This window comes from Malaclemys terrapin, chromosome 11 (genome assembly GCF_027887155.1).
Source record: "Malaclemys terrapin pileata isolate rMalTer1 chromosome 11, rMalTer1.hap1, whole genome shotgun sequence".
Taxonomy (NCBI): domain Eukaryota; kingdom Metazoa; phylum Chordata; order Testudines; family Emydidae; genus Malaclemys; species Malaclemys terrapin.
The window spans coordinates 41,940,597-41,955,773 of NC_071515.1; the positions used below are offsets into that span (position 1 = coordinate 41,940,597).

At 39.1% G+C, this 15,177-nt stretch overlaps 1 protein-coding gene across 1 annotated transcript in view; it reads right to left on the reverse strand.

Moving 5' to 3' along the window:
- The window catches only part of MYO3B (myosin IIIB), a 328,398-nt gene that overhangs the window by 222,469 nt on the left and 90,752 nt on the right, over positions 1-15,177 (reverse strand). The window contains exon 9 of the mRNA XM_054043283.1: positions 1,725-1,790. Coding sequence (XP_053899258.1) covers positions 1,725-1,790 — 66 coding nt within the window. The remainder of the gene's footprint in view (positions 1-1,724; positions 1,791-15,177) is intronic.

Genomic DNA, 15,177 nt, shown 5'->3' on the forward strand with positions numbered 1-15,177 from the left:
GCACCGGGAATAAGAGATTTAAAGCATTAAGTAACTTGAATAGTGTTGAATCAATAAGGGTCTGATAATATTAGGGCATATTCGTGCAGAATGACGTCCTAAGATATGGTGAACATAAGAACATAAGTATGGCCATACTGGGTCAGCCCAAAGGCCCATCTAGCCCAGTATCCTGTCTTCCAACAGTGGTCAACGTAAGTGCCTCAGGGGGAATGAACAGAACAGGTAATCATCAAGTGATCCATTCCCTGTCCCCCATTCCCAGCTTCTGGCAAACAGAGGTTAGAGACACCATCCCTGCCCATCCTGGCAAATAGCCATTGATGAACCTATACTCCATCAATTTATCTAGCTCTTTTTTGAACCCTGTTATAGTCTTGGACCTCACAACATCCTCTGGCAAGGAGGTCACTTCCTCTGCAGTGTGGGGCACGGGTCACTTGTTGGAGGATTCTCTGCACCTTGAGGTCTTTAAACCACGATTTTAGGACTTCAATAACTCAGGCATAGGTTAGGGGTTTGTTACAGGAGTGGGTGGGTGAGATTGTGTGGCCTGCATTGTGCAGGAGGTCAGACTAGATGATCATAATGGTCCCTTCTAACCTTAAAGTCTATGAGTCTATGAGTTCCACAGGTTGTTTTAAATCTACTGCCTAGTAATTTCATTTGGTGACCCCCTAGTTCTTGTGTTACGAAAAGGAATAAATAACACTTCCTTATTTACTTTCTCCACACCTGTCAGGATTTTATAGACCTCTATTATATTATACATTTGCTTATTAATGGAAGTTATTATAAGACTTTTGGTAAATTATGCATGTCTTAGTTTACTTGTACTAACAAACAAAACATGAGTTTGGTTTATTAAGGATCCCATGCTGAAGCTGGGCGGCACCTACATAACACATCAGTCCCTAACTTAATATGTTCTGTTGGTTTTGGTTTGTAAGAGGTATCTAAGGTTGAATGGAGGGGGGTTAGGACAACTGCTTTGTTCCTCTCCTTTTTAATTTTGATTTTTAATTGCCTAGTACAAGGGTAGGCAACCTATGGCACGCGTGCCAAAGGCGGCACGTGAGCTGATTTTCAGTGGCACTCACACTGCCCGGGTCCCGGCCACCGGTCCGGGGGACTCTGCATTTTAATTTAATTTTAAATGAAGCTTCTTAAACATTTTAAAAATCTTATTTACTTTACATACAACAATAGTTTAGTTATATATTATAGACTTATAGAAAGAGACGTTCTTAAAAACGTTAAAATTATTACTGGCATGTGAAATCAGAGTGAATAAATGAAGACTCGGCACACCGCTTCTGAAAGGTTGCCGACCCCTGGCCTAGAATTTACTTCAGCAAACCCTTCCCTGCAAGGCGAGTCCATATGTTGCTACCACATCTCCTATACTACCAAACTTTATCTCTAAGCCATCAAGCAAACCAGGTGTATTAATAGATTCATCCTTGGTCCATCACAAATCAAGAAGCTAGTCAACTTAGTATAGTCCACAGCTGCTGTTAGGCAAATTGCATGAAGAGATCAAACTGAGCTGGTCAGTTTTCAAAATGTGACATGCAGACTTCGATTTCTGAGATCATATGTGTTATAACCTTCTACCAAGCAAAACAACTGTGTGTACCAAGTAAATTCTGCTTCCAGGGTTTCATGTCACTCTGTAAGGCCTTGCAGAGTAAGCAGTTTTTAAATGGAAGGAAAAAACTCACTGTGAAATGAAGTGGTTGAATCCTCTGCACCATTTTTCTGGATGTAGCAAAGTAGGAGGAGGATTTCTGAAAAATACACAGTTTTCAATTTTTAAATTTTAAGGGCAGATCTGTTAAATCATAACGTTATTGAAATTTTCTCATGGATCTTCAACAAAGATAATATAAGTTCTGTTAGAAAATGGTGACACAGAAAGGAATGTCCAAATAGTCTATATGCTTTGGATGCCTGTTTCATTCGGTTAACGGGTTTTTTTTGACAATTCCTCTCCCTCTTAATGAATTTCCCCTTTTTATTTCATTGCTGTTGATGCTGGTGGCAAGTACAGAATGCATAGTGCACATCATGCAAGCTTTCCCACAGTTTGCTTTAATGCAGCTTGACTCTGAAAGGATCATCTGAGGGCTGAGCAGTTAATCCAGTCTCCATGCCCATTCAGTACTTGGCTTCTCCACTCAGCTAACCAATTATGATCGTGATATTCAGAAACATGGACACCTGCATATTAAAAACTAAGGGAGAGATCATCAACAAAATGCTGGTAACTTTCAGTCATTAATGACTTGATCCTTGTATATTCTGGTAACCTGGAGATTAATGTTTCCGTATAATGAGCACTAAAACTATTATAAATGTAGCATATGAATTTTGTAGTAACATTTTCCACTCATTACTTCTTACATTACATATTAACAAAGGTTTCCATAAGAATGCATCCAGACGCTTACATTGTTGAATGCAGTGTAGTTGTAGCCATGTCAGTCCCAGGATATTAGAGAGAAAAGATGGGTGAGGTATTATCTTTTATTGGACAAACTTTGGTTCCTTTCCCAGACCTGAAGAAGAGTTCTGGGTGGCTTGAAAGCGTCTTTCTCACCAACAGAGGTTGGTCCAATAAAAGATATAACCTCACCCCTCTTGTCTCTACAGAGTCTTAGAAATAACAAATATGCTGCCATATATTAGTTGCCATATAACTACTTTCCCCACTGAATACTACAGTAAGTTATATAGATAAGTAAATATTGGCCCATAGTGGAACATCAAATCCAAACCGATTGAACACTGAGGAAATTCAGACATGGATACAATCTTGGTGACTAACATCATCTCCATCAGAAGGATCTAGACCAGAAAAACAGATCTGAACTCCTCAAACTTTGGGTAAGTTTGGCTCCGCTTCCAGATCCAAACTTCATGGAGTAAGGCCCATTTCTAGTAAAAACAAAACAAAGTTTCCTGCCTAGCACATTGGGTCATTATCTTCCATAGCTTTCTTCAAGCAATTAAGTTTTCAAATACGTTTGAGTAAACATAAGAAAGGTCTGTTATAAAACTTCACTAATTTGTGTTTTAATGTAATTGAGGACACACTGAACTGGCAAAAATAGTCACATACTTTAGCTTAATCTGATACCAAATAGTCATGAATAGTCTCTATATTGCATTATGAATATCACTCATTTAATTCAGGGCCACACTCTACAACCAGACATGGTTTGGAAACATTTTGGAAAACAAAGAGTAAGCAACATAAACACAATGTAAATTTGTACTGATCTGTTTAGCAGTCTTTGAATTTCTCACACATGTACATTCAAATAGTAGCTCTGTTTAACAATTACTAGTCCAAAAAAAATCAAAACATAGTTTAAAAAAGACAATATGGTTTTGTAATAAATGGACCATTTTCATTCATCTGTATCTATTCAAAACAAATGCAGTCATCTTGTTTCATTGCAGGTTGTCACATTGTCTGAGCTGAATATGTTATTATTTTTCTCTTTTGTTACAGAAGATGCCGAGAGTGTAATTTTCTTCACAAAGTAAAGAAATTCAGAATGTTTTGAGGTGCACATCATTTATCAAATTTACCATTAGAATAAATATGTGATGGGTTATTTTCAATGGCACTAATATTTCAGTCCTGTCTTCCATTAACCATGTTCATATCTTTGTGTACATCAGAGAATCTGTAACTGTACATTCAAACACAAAGCACAGAGATACATGAAGAAACAAGACTATATCTGAAAGAGAGACAAGCTTCAAAAATCTCTTTTTCTAATGAACAATGGCTAGCACTTCAGATAAAACCAAGCCTCTCTCTAATGTACTTTCAGAGTGGCCTACAACAAGTATGTTTCTGGTCATTTCACTTTTGACTCCACCTACTGTTACTTTACAGGAACACTGCTTTATCTGACTATCAAAGTTCTGATAATAGCACCCATCTCTACGGTGTCTCAGTGTAAAGCATATTCCTACTGCCTGCACAATGTTTGCCGTTAAACCTCCCTAGTTTGGAATTTCATTGCAAATTCAAAAGTCAAGCCTGGTTTTTTCAAAAGTTTTGCTAGTATTCATGAACTATGTAATGTAACTAATAAAGAACTGTTTGCATGTTCTTTTAGATACTATTCTCGAAGTCTAGCATCTGATTATATTCATGAAGGTAATAATGGGGTTTAATTTAAAGAATGTAATTCAGAGGTAGTGTCAGTTCCATAGCATTATTTCACTAAGAATATTCTAAAAAGATGCTTTATAAAGAAACCACAGGGTAAAACATTTACACTTTAATACATCCCATGTTGCAGATGTTATCATGGACCCAGGTAGGATTTCATAATGGAAGAGCAGACCAGTGAACCAAATGTTATTGTTGATTTGCCTGTGAGAATACAGTTAGTCAATTGATTATTTTCTGGCTAAAGGAAAATCATGTAAAAACAGAATGATCCCTACAAATAGCCATCAGATTATGCTAGCATCAAAGGCGCCTGCTTCTTCTTTTATTGGCTTCTCAATATTCCATCCACCAAATCATAAATCATGGACACTTATAAAGTAACTAATGAGTCCCTGAGTTTATGGACAGTTTCTTGAGCCTAATATTTCTGTATCTGTTCATGGAAGAATTTGGTGTTATTCCTAAATTCTCTCTAATCATCTAGGCTATGCTGGAAAGGTGGTTTTATAGTTAAATCACAGATCTGGATGCCAGAAGTCCGGGATTCAATTCCTGGTGCTGCCATAGACTTCTGTGTTCTTAGGCAAGTCTCGTAATCTGGGTCTCAGTTGCCCTCTCTGTAAAATGGGGAGGATACTGTTTACCCACCCCAGCTTGTTAAGAGGCTAAATTTAATTAATGTTTTTAAAGCACATTGAGATCCTTTGATGGAAGATGCTATTTAAGTGCAAGGTATTATTAATACTTTTATATGCTTCTACTATTTAAATTACCCAGTAGATGAAATGTTGGATCTTGATCCACTGCAAAGTCTAGCAATTGACTTTAGTGAATATAACCAAAGAATGTTTAAGCAACATTAAGGCCTGATTTAAAATCACAATATTGAAGAACGTTGAATGAAGTTTGGAACCCAGTCTTACTGTCCACTCTGCATTCATGTGTGTTCAGAAAAAAGCCAATTCACTTGCCACTGAAGTTAAATCAGATCTGCTGTGTTACTTAAGGATAATGTTATATTCCCCTATAGCCTTCTACAGGCTGATTCTATGGAAGCCGTGGTAACCTCATAATAAACCATGAAGCCAAGAAGTGTAGGCATGCCAATTATTGGAGATTTATGGACACCTAGCACTCAGTGGGTTTCCCTACAAATGGCCACATATGCAGGAGTAAATAAAATACCAGCTGAAATAAGGTATAGGACATGCTGATTAACATGTAATGCAATTCACTGAGAGTCATGTTATGCTATAATAAGAGATAATACAATTGTAACAATTCTAATAACAATACATTTACTAAGAAAAGTCCTTCCCAAATGGGATTTCTCAAGTGCTTGGCAGTTTTCTTTTCCAGTAATCATCATCCTAGCTTTAGGGATATATCTCCTATGCCCAGACCTGCATTTCCCCCCCCTGTAAACTGGAACTCTGGCTCTTTCAGCTATCCCTCACTGCCTGGATATCTGGGTCCCTTGTTCCTCTTGGGTGACAGGAGCGTCAATTTGCTTAGCTTCTCTTGGTGATGCCTCAGTTGCTTCACGGCACTACAAACCTCACTTGTGCCACACTAATCCCAATTTAACTGAACTCAAATTAAAAACTAGTATAAACATACTGTAATGTTAATTGTTCCAACTCTTTGCACCATATCATGGCATTAAGAATGCAGATGACGTTAAGAACTCACTGTGTTAATATTTTGCTGCCATCCTTGGGCTGAAGCACCCCTCGTGAGCTCACTAAAAGGAGATTTTAAAGAAAATTCTAGCGTTGGTAAGGCCACCCCTCTCTCAAAATCATAAGCAACACTCTGGCATTCCCTTTTCCCAGAGAGATGCCTTTCTTTCTTTCTTCTTTTCAGAAGCACCTTGTCCCCTGTCTGTCCTACCCCAAGAGGATTCAGGTAGCTCTAAGTGACTCTGTTGTCATCAAATATCTCCTGATCAGTCCTGAGGCTGTAGCAGCTCAGGTGCTGCTGGAGGAAGCTAAGCGATAGCCTTCCAAGCCTTTTAAAATAGTGTGTTAGCTTACTTTTCCTTTTTAGAATCAGATTGGCCTTGAACACACAATACTAACCAAGGATTCCTACAGAGTTTTTATGGACAGTTCAATATATAGGACAAGATCTTGCCATCCTGTGGAAAGGCACTCTGCAGGTCTCAAAGTTAGATAGGACAAAATGTGGTTTAATTAGGACAAAGGTTTCACTGCATTGTGTGGTGGAGGTGGGAAATACCACGGATCTTGGTGCATCTGAAGAGGCCAAGGTTCCTGCAAAAGGCAGCCAGACAAACTCCTAAGACAACTGTTGAGTGTTAGGCACATGAAAATAGGTTAATATCCAGGGATATGTAAATGTCCAAGAATTTGGTTTTCCTTTGAAAATACTGTAACTTTCCTGAAATCTGAAACTAATGATCAATTAAAAATTCTGATTTATAACACTGGAATTGCATGTATGAAATATAATGTGATTGCATCAAATAGCTTATTTAGTGCATACTGTATCATCATGTGTTGAACCACAGCCAAATACAGCACTTGTCTTAGTACTTTGGTCCAAACAGGAATCTATCTAAGGTCATTTGTGTCTCAAGATTATGTTATATCCAACATGTGTTATTCTACTGATGGCATCTCTTTACATCAGCTGATGTCATTGGACTTCATTAGTATCTGGCAACTTCTGCAGCATTTTGCACATATTCATAAAAAAGCTAAATATCCATCTCTTAGTAACTTGCTGATGCGTCTTATGCAATTCTTCTTGTTCAAAAAGAGCACATGTAACCAATTCAATCATCCTTGCCATATACAAGGAGCTCAAGGACAATAGCAGCTTATTTTCTAATATAAGCGATGGATAATTGCAAGAAGTAGATATGAAGTTCAGTGCATGAGCTGGCATAGCTAGGCCTTTCTAAATGCACTGTGAAAATGGTTCTCTTCTGATGCTAGAAGGGTGATCAACCATTTATTTCCCAAGTTTGTGCCTTTTTTCCTCTAGTCCTTAATTCTATAATTAGACCAATACCAAATGTTCCATTTCCTTAGGCAGAATCATTGTTTTGCTGATGGATATTGTCCTCCTTTCACTGCATTCTCTGCCTTCCATGGTCTGATTGTTGTACTTACTTTGTGGGAGTTTTGATGAGTGAGGACTGTTGCATTGAGCCCATACAGAAGGTAACCTACATACGCACACAGCACGTTTTTAAAATGTTCCTTAGAACATGAAGACATTAGCAAGCTCAGCCCCAGAGAAGAATTGATTCTGAATGATCAGTAATAGGGAGTATGTGCTGGAAATGTTTTAATCCATTGAGTTTGATGTGTTTTCTGTCATTCAGTTTGCCTCCAAAGTCACAGCTGGTAAAACCAAATGGGTATTTTACCACAATCAGACCAGCAACGTGGTTCAGTGAGCACCATTTGTCCTTTAAATTAAGCCGTGTGCCTAATTACTGCTCATAGTTAATAGATTTATAATATGCAAAAGGAAAATAATGGCTTCAGATTTTAAATACTTTTTTTGACAAATTAAAAATGTTTGAAAAGCAAAATGCACTTTTAAAAAAAATTTCAATAAATTTAGCAACATCTTTTAAAAGGAAAACCAGAACCAGTCTCAAATGAACAGATTGTATCATCAGAGCCTGCCACACTGTTTCTAATGGGGGAATTAGCAGCTGAGCATCAACACCTGTCACTGTGAACAGGCTCTGGCAAACACAACCAGGTACATGCTTCTTGTGAATTTCTTACAACAGTTTGAAATGAGACAAGCAGAGACAATATTTATGTTAATATTTGCCAGGTTTATACTTAAACAGATTTCACTTGAAATGATACATATACACCTATTTCCTAAGGTGAAATTTTCTGTCTATAAACAAAGTGAAGTTAATGATGTGTAATAATGAGATTCTTCCACTATTGGTTACATAATACAAATGGCTTGTATGAAAATAGGTAAATACCTGAATGAAATTTACACCTAACAAGTTCTCATAGAGGGTTAAGGTCTGACCCTGCAAAGACTTACTATTCTGTATAGTCATACAGAAATTAACCAGACTGCTCACAGTAGGAGTGAGTACCTGCACTATGGCAGACTTTAATGGGAGTTGCCTGAGGCCCTAGGCCAAGAAATACACATTTACAGATTCAGGTCCTGAGGTAGCAGGACTGGCTAGAGAGTCAGTCACAGCTAATGAGTATCTTTTTCAAGCCCAAAAGATCTCCCACTCCACTGCCTTAGTCACAATACATTTGAAAGGGCCCCAGGGCACTTTTATGTCTGGGTCTCACATAGAGGGGTCAAAGAGGAGATCATAATGACAAGAAATGTGCAAGACATGCTGTCCTCATAATTAATCTAGTAAAAAGAACAGGAGTACTTGTGGCACCTGAGAGACTAACAAATGTATTAGAGCATAAGCTTTCGTGGACTACAGCCCACTTCTTCGGATGCTTATGCTCTAATACATTTGTTAGTCTCTCAGGTGCCACAAGTACTCCTGTTCTTTTTGCGGATACAGACTAACACGGCTGCTACTCTGAAATTAATCTAGTGTGATTTGTCAAATGGCTTGAAAAATTTCCCCAACAGCCACTAAACCAAACTAAGCCTAATAACCAGTATGAACACCTCCTGGGCCACTAATCACCCTAAAGCCATGTGCCCTAAAATTTAAAGGAATACAACAGTTGTGTCCTGTTAATTGTGCACTGTATTTAATTAAAATATTATCAATCCACTTTGAATTTAATTCTTTTTAAATATGAAACCTACTAAAAAGCTGGTCACATAGCAGTAAAATATATTTGTTACAACTATTATCTGATGATTTTTACATCTATTTATTAAATAATACATTCAACAAATAGTATTTGGCCAACTATCGAGCTAAGTGAAGACTGCAAAAAAGTATTTGTTGAGAAAATTATTTGACTGAAATCTCTCAAATTATATATTCACTGAATACTATTTTCTATAGGCCACACCCATGCTCCTTCTTTCTTATGCCCGTCTGTACCCTAACCCACATACCAGGATTGAAAATTTACCAAGCACTTTACAGCCAGTAGACTAAACCTACTTGCCACAAACTGATAAAGATGGCGTTCCGACTAGCAATGGGTAATGCCCAAGAGAGAAAGCAACCCTGCACAGTCTCCCTCAGCTCTGGGGGAGGGGGTCGGAACTTGCAAGGCAGGGTGCTGACACACTCTCAGCACCACAAAAACTCTCTCTCCCCCCACACTTCCTGTCACACTCCACCCCACCCCTTTTGAAAAGCACGTTGCAGCCACATGAATGCTGAGATAGCTGCCCATAATGCACCGCACCAATGCAGCTGCAAATGTGGCCACGCCAGTGCGCTGGCAGCTGTCAGTGTGGACAGACTGCAGCGCTTTCCCTACTCAGCTGTACGAAGGCGGGTTTAACTCACAGCGCTGTACAGCTGCAAGTGTAGCCATACCCTTAGACCACAACACAAGCACTGTGTAGTGTGCTTCTGAATCTAGGGAAGTTTTAACTTGCTCATAGTTTATTAGTTCACTGGCTACAATAAAGTCCATTTTAAATGCATCCCATGTGTCCCCCCCCCCAATTTTGACATATTAGGGGGTCTCCAGGATCCCAATATGGAAATAATTGGGTGATTTTTGGTCCAATATGAAAGTTAAATGTGCAGAAAACAAAAACATTCAGTTTAAATTATTCCAAATCATTGTCAATTCCGAGCAGTAAAGATATGCCAGTTCAAATCATGTGGGATTTCCCTTCATTTAAACAAGAAATGGCTGCCCTCAAGTTAGACCAAAAGATATTGACAGAACAGAATCAGTTAAGAATATCAGTAGTGGAAGTAAAATGCTTCGATATGTTTCACTATCTTTTAATTACAATTCCATAACCAGCAGATATTTCCTCCACCACTGGGACTCTCACTCTGACACTTCGTTGTGCGCATGCTATTGAAGTCAGAGCCAAGTCCCATGGAATATAATATGTATATTTCGAGATGCAAGTTAAATAGACAAATATACTGATAAGATTGTGGAGTATTTATTGCTGAAAAGACTGTAGAAAGAATGTATTTTTTTCCTGAGTTTTCATGATTCTTTCTCCTGATGCACTAAAATATAAATTGGACATTTGTTTTCTTTTCACTTCCCAGAAACAAATAATACTCTGGGAGCTTTGTGAGAATCATAAAGCCACATTGGCCCTCTTCTCTTTGTGATTTCAGGCTATATTTTTTCACCACCACTGAAGAGGCAAAAAAACCAGATTAACGATTAGACACTCCAGCCTGCTTGTGAGGTTTTGACTGACAGCTGGAGAAAATTTTTTCCTGCAGCTGTAAAAGAAAAACAAGTGAACGAGATACCAAACAGATTTTTAAAACTAAAATTTTAATCAGGATTTGTTGGCAAGTCTCCAATCATGAACATTTTTTGGCAGTTGGCATAGTAATGAGCAAGAACCTATGTCGACATATAAATTCAGTTTCAAAATTATACAGAAAACATCTTTCAAGTTTCAAGAAGCACTATATAAATCACTGGAAGAAAAGCATTTCAAGAAGAATATAAGGAGGGGGCCAAAAGAGATTCTTTTTCATGTATCGAGCCCAGTGTTTCAAAGCAGTATTTGTATAACAAATCATGAGTCACTTATAAAGCAATAATGATACGTGCAAATTTGTATGCATTTAGCATACTAAATTATTTTGAAGGTCAAATCATAACGTTCAGAAGAAACATTTAAGAAAATAAACTCAATTATATGAATGTTGAAGTTCATACAGACTAGAAACATGGCTGTTAAAGTATGGCAAAGTGTTCTGCTTGGGAACATCTGGATTATCTTTGACTTTTTCCCTTGAACATTGCAATTCACAGGCCACTGGTTTCAGACTGATTTGGCAGCTGCACAGGTTTTATTAGCCTTTTGCAGGACCTGACAAGGCATCATTTATTTCTGTCATTTACTTTTCCGTTTCCAGTTTCAGTTTCTAGCTTCATTCAGACAGAAACAAGTATTATATTTCACAGAAACCTTCAGATGCAGATGAATAAGTAGAGTTTTGCTTTTCAATGGTTAAGCTTCATAATGTATATTTAACCTAATAACTTTATGGTTATGGGATGGCATTTCATTTATTCATGAAAATCTTTGAAAGTTAAGGGGCAACTGAAATTAACAGCTGGAATTGAAACTGGGGAAGTATTGTGAAAGATTTTTTTTATTTATAATCAGTTCACATCTTTACTGCAATGTATTATTTTGCTTTTCTATTAAAATCATGGCTTTGTGAATTTGCAAAGAGGAGAGTGCCAATTACCAAAGAGGGAAATTTGCGCCTGACTGAAATACATACGGTATTGTCCAGACATTGCAATTCTGTAGTTAGACTATTAAAACATTCCAATTACACTGTATATTTATATCTGAAATTAATGCCTTAAGTAGAATCCATAGGTGAAAATCTGGCAAGTGGGTTCATAAGGACACCCATTCTGAGTTCTTTGTGTACCACAAAACTCACATTCATTTCCAGCCTATTTACCAGCCCCGACGGGGGCCACGTGGCTGACAGCAGTACTTTCCTGTGATGCAGAGCAGATCTGCCTCTGTTCATTCAGACTAAGAGCTGCAAATGAGCAGGGTCAAGGGAAGGAATACTGATTGGGCAGCCACAAATCATTTTTCTGATGGGGAGGAAGAGCACAGATTAGCAGGGCCAGATTAAGGCAATCCAGAAGCCTAAGCACACCCCACGTGGGGACCATGCGACTCCGCTCCCATGTTGTGATTTGCCCTTGCTTGGGATGGCAGGGACCATGAACACAAGAGCTATCTGCTGAGGTTCCATGACCACCTCTCCAAAGCTCAGGAGGTCTGAGGTCTGTCCCAGAGGAGGGAATAATCTCCTCCCTCCCACCCCAGCAGATGAAGGGGCCCTGCTGACACTACCACAGCAAAGCCAGGATTTTCAGGTCTTCAGTTTCCATTTTTTTCATCAAAAAACCCAGCATACGTCAACCAAAATCTTCCCATGAAAATTTTTGTTTTATTCAATAAGCTATTTTTGGTCAAAAAATGGTTCTATTGAAAAAAAATTGCTGACCAACTCCATTATTTATTTGTTTGTTTATTATGCTAGGTACTTTAAAGGCAAAGGCTATTCCCTCCCTTGAACAATTTGGAATCTAAGGGCCCGATTCCGCCATCCTTACTCAGATGGAGTACTGGTCCATGGGACTAGTTACAGAGTGAGATACTATTCTGTGTGGTCAAAGGTAACAGTATTGGGTCCTAAAAAAAAAAATATCAGGACACAACAAGTGAAAACAAAATGCACAGGAGTGGGTAGGAGAGCTCGGGCATAGAGGTTACATACACAAAATTACACCATGATGTCTGAGAGGAAAGAAAACGGAATAGAAGGAAGGGAAGCAAAGTCTACCAAAAGGAATAGTAACAGGGTTACATTTTAAAAAAATGTATTAGATAAGATACAATGGGGGGCAGTCCCTCCAGAAACTATGGAGGGTGGTGACCCCCCCCCCCCATCTTTAGCTAATCAAAGCTTCTGGAGGTGGGCCTGTGCCAACTCATAGCACACAACACAAAAGCACTGTGCAGTACGCTGTGTTTGGCTGTCTCCATTCACAAGAGGTTGGGGACTGAGATAAGAAGGGTCACAGGACAAATTCAATGGCTGAACTATGTGAAAAGGTTTCTACAATGCCTGCCCACAATAAACCTTGCTTGCACCAGAGTTGTCGATCACTCACTCTCATGAAGAGTGCATTCACTTCAAATTTTTAAAACAAAGAATACCTAGAGAAGTCACATACAGCTTGAATGACAATAGCATAATAGGGGCTTGCTGGTTTTCATCCCAAACACCACCGTGCAGCATTTTGAAAGTGATGTAGGGGCCCAATCTTTATCCCACTGAAGTCAGTGGCAAAACTTCCACTGACAAGACTGGCTGTAAAGAAAAGTCATCAATAAAATGTGATACATGTAAAGATGAAATCAGCAATTTACATGTAATTGTGGGCATGTAAGTGCATAAACCTAATGTAGCTCAACTTGTAACTAAGCGCATGTATTGAGGCCCAGAAAAAAGGAACATTGTCCTTGACCAGTGAAAGCTTATTATGGGACAAATGGTTTTTGTGCTACTATTGATAAAAGTTCTTGGTGCTCACATCATGATCTGCACATGCCATAACCAGGGAACATTTTGAGCTATAATCAGGCCCACCTGTGTATTTCATCTCCCAGCAATGGAATCTCAAGTTGTTTGGTTTATTTTTTAAACAGACATTTTCCTTTCTTTAGCTTCAGCTTTTAGCTCTACAGAAAGGGTTTTGCAAAGGTGAGACAGTCTGTGGCAGTCATTTCACAGCACTATTGCAATGCTGCAGATTAATGCATGTTCACATTTATAATCCACAGTCTCTTATCATCATCTTTGAGAATGGGTTTGGCCCCGACACAGGGGTATAAAAGAGGGAGAGGGCACAAGGAACCTTCCTTCCCTCCCCTGCCGCCCCTCCCCCCCCCCCCCGGCACAGGACCATGCAAAATGTGAATCTTGTGCTCAAGGAGAGCAAGAACTCTGCATAGTTAACATTACTTTAGGACTAACCTCCTGCAAAGGTGATGGGGAGGAGAAGGAAAGGTGTTTGGCCATCCCCTGCACTCTCACCAAAGCTTTTGCAGTAGCTGTGCTCCCCAGAGCTTCAGGAGGAATTGAGCCTACCTTAGACACAACAGGCCTTTTTCATATCCCCAATGCAGTAGAGCAGCAGCTCTGTAAGAATCCACCAGTCACAACTACTGGCAAGAGAAAGGAAGCAGCTTCAGACATCCAGAAAACTTCATCCAGCTTTCATGTTTAGTTTTTGAAATCTTATGATCAGAGCTTTGCTGGATGTTATTTAACAGTTTGCAAATACCAGAATAACTTTATTTCCAGGCACCTGATCTGCAAATAGTAAGATGCTAGTAATCTGTTTGTGTCCAGAGGTAGCAAAATATGATTGGATTCTTTTGCATAATCTGATCAAATTACCTGTGATGATTTCAGACAAGTCTCTGGTATCTGAAATATTTTGAAAATAAGTGAAGGATGAAATTTGAGCTATAGTGGAGGGGAGAATGCAAGGGCAGAGAGCATGAGACAACGAGAATTATTAGCGATACTATACAATTGAACCAGAGCTGGCTGTAAAGCCTGTTGGCCACTGACCCCTTGGTCCTGCAAAGCCTGTTGTCCACTGACCTCTTGATTTGAGGGAACCAGAAATGTAAAGGAGAAAAACAGCTTTCGTTTTGGGGAGGCAGTGTTGTCAAATAGATAGAGCACTACACTGGGAGTCAGGAGACCTGAGCTCTATTCCCAGCTCTGCCACTAACCTGCCTGTGTGACCTTGAGTAAATCATTTCACCTTTCTGTGCCTCAGTTTTACCTCCCTTTGTCTGCCCTATCAGTTTAGATTATAAACTCTCAAAGGCAGAAGGCAAAGACAAAGTGCTTTAATTTTATATAGCAAGAAAGGAAACCAATGAAGGGATTCAAGAAGGGGGTGCTCCAGGGGTGCTGGAACAATTTGTATAGTGGGGTGCTGCAAGCCATTTAACCGAACTGTAAACCATGTATATAATGGAAACTACTTCAAGCCAGGGGTTGAGGCAGCACCGCCAGCAGCTCTAGTTTCAGCACCGATGGTGATGGGTGGGTAAGATGATTTTATCAGAGGTGAGAAGCAGGACAGACTGTCAAAGAGAAGATTACAGTAGTCAAAACAGAGTGATATGATCAAAGTGTGGCTTTAGCAGTGGAAAGTGTGGACACAGGTCATACTACATATGAAGGAGTAATAGGACTTAAAAAGCGATTTGATATAGGGAGAGACAAATCAAGGATGTGAACTGGGGAA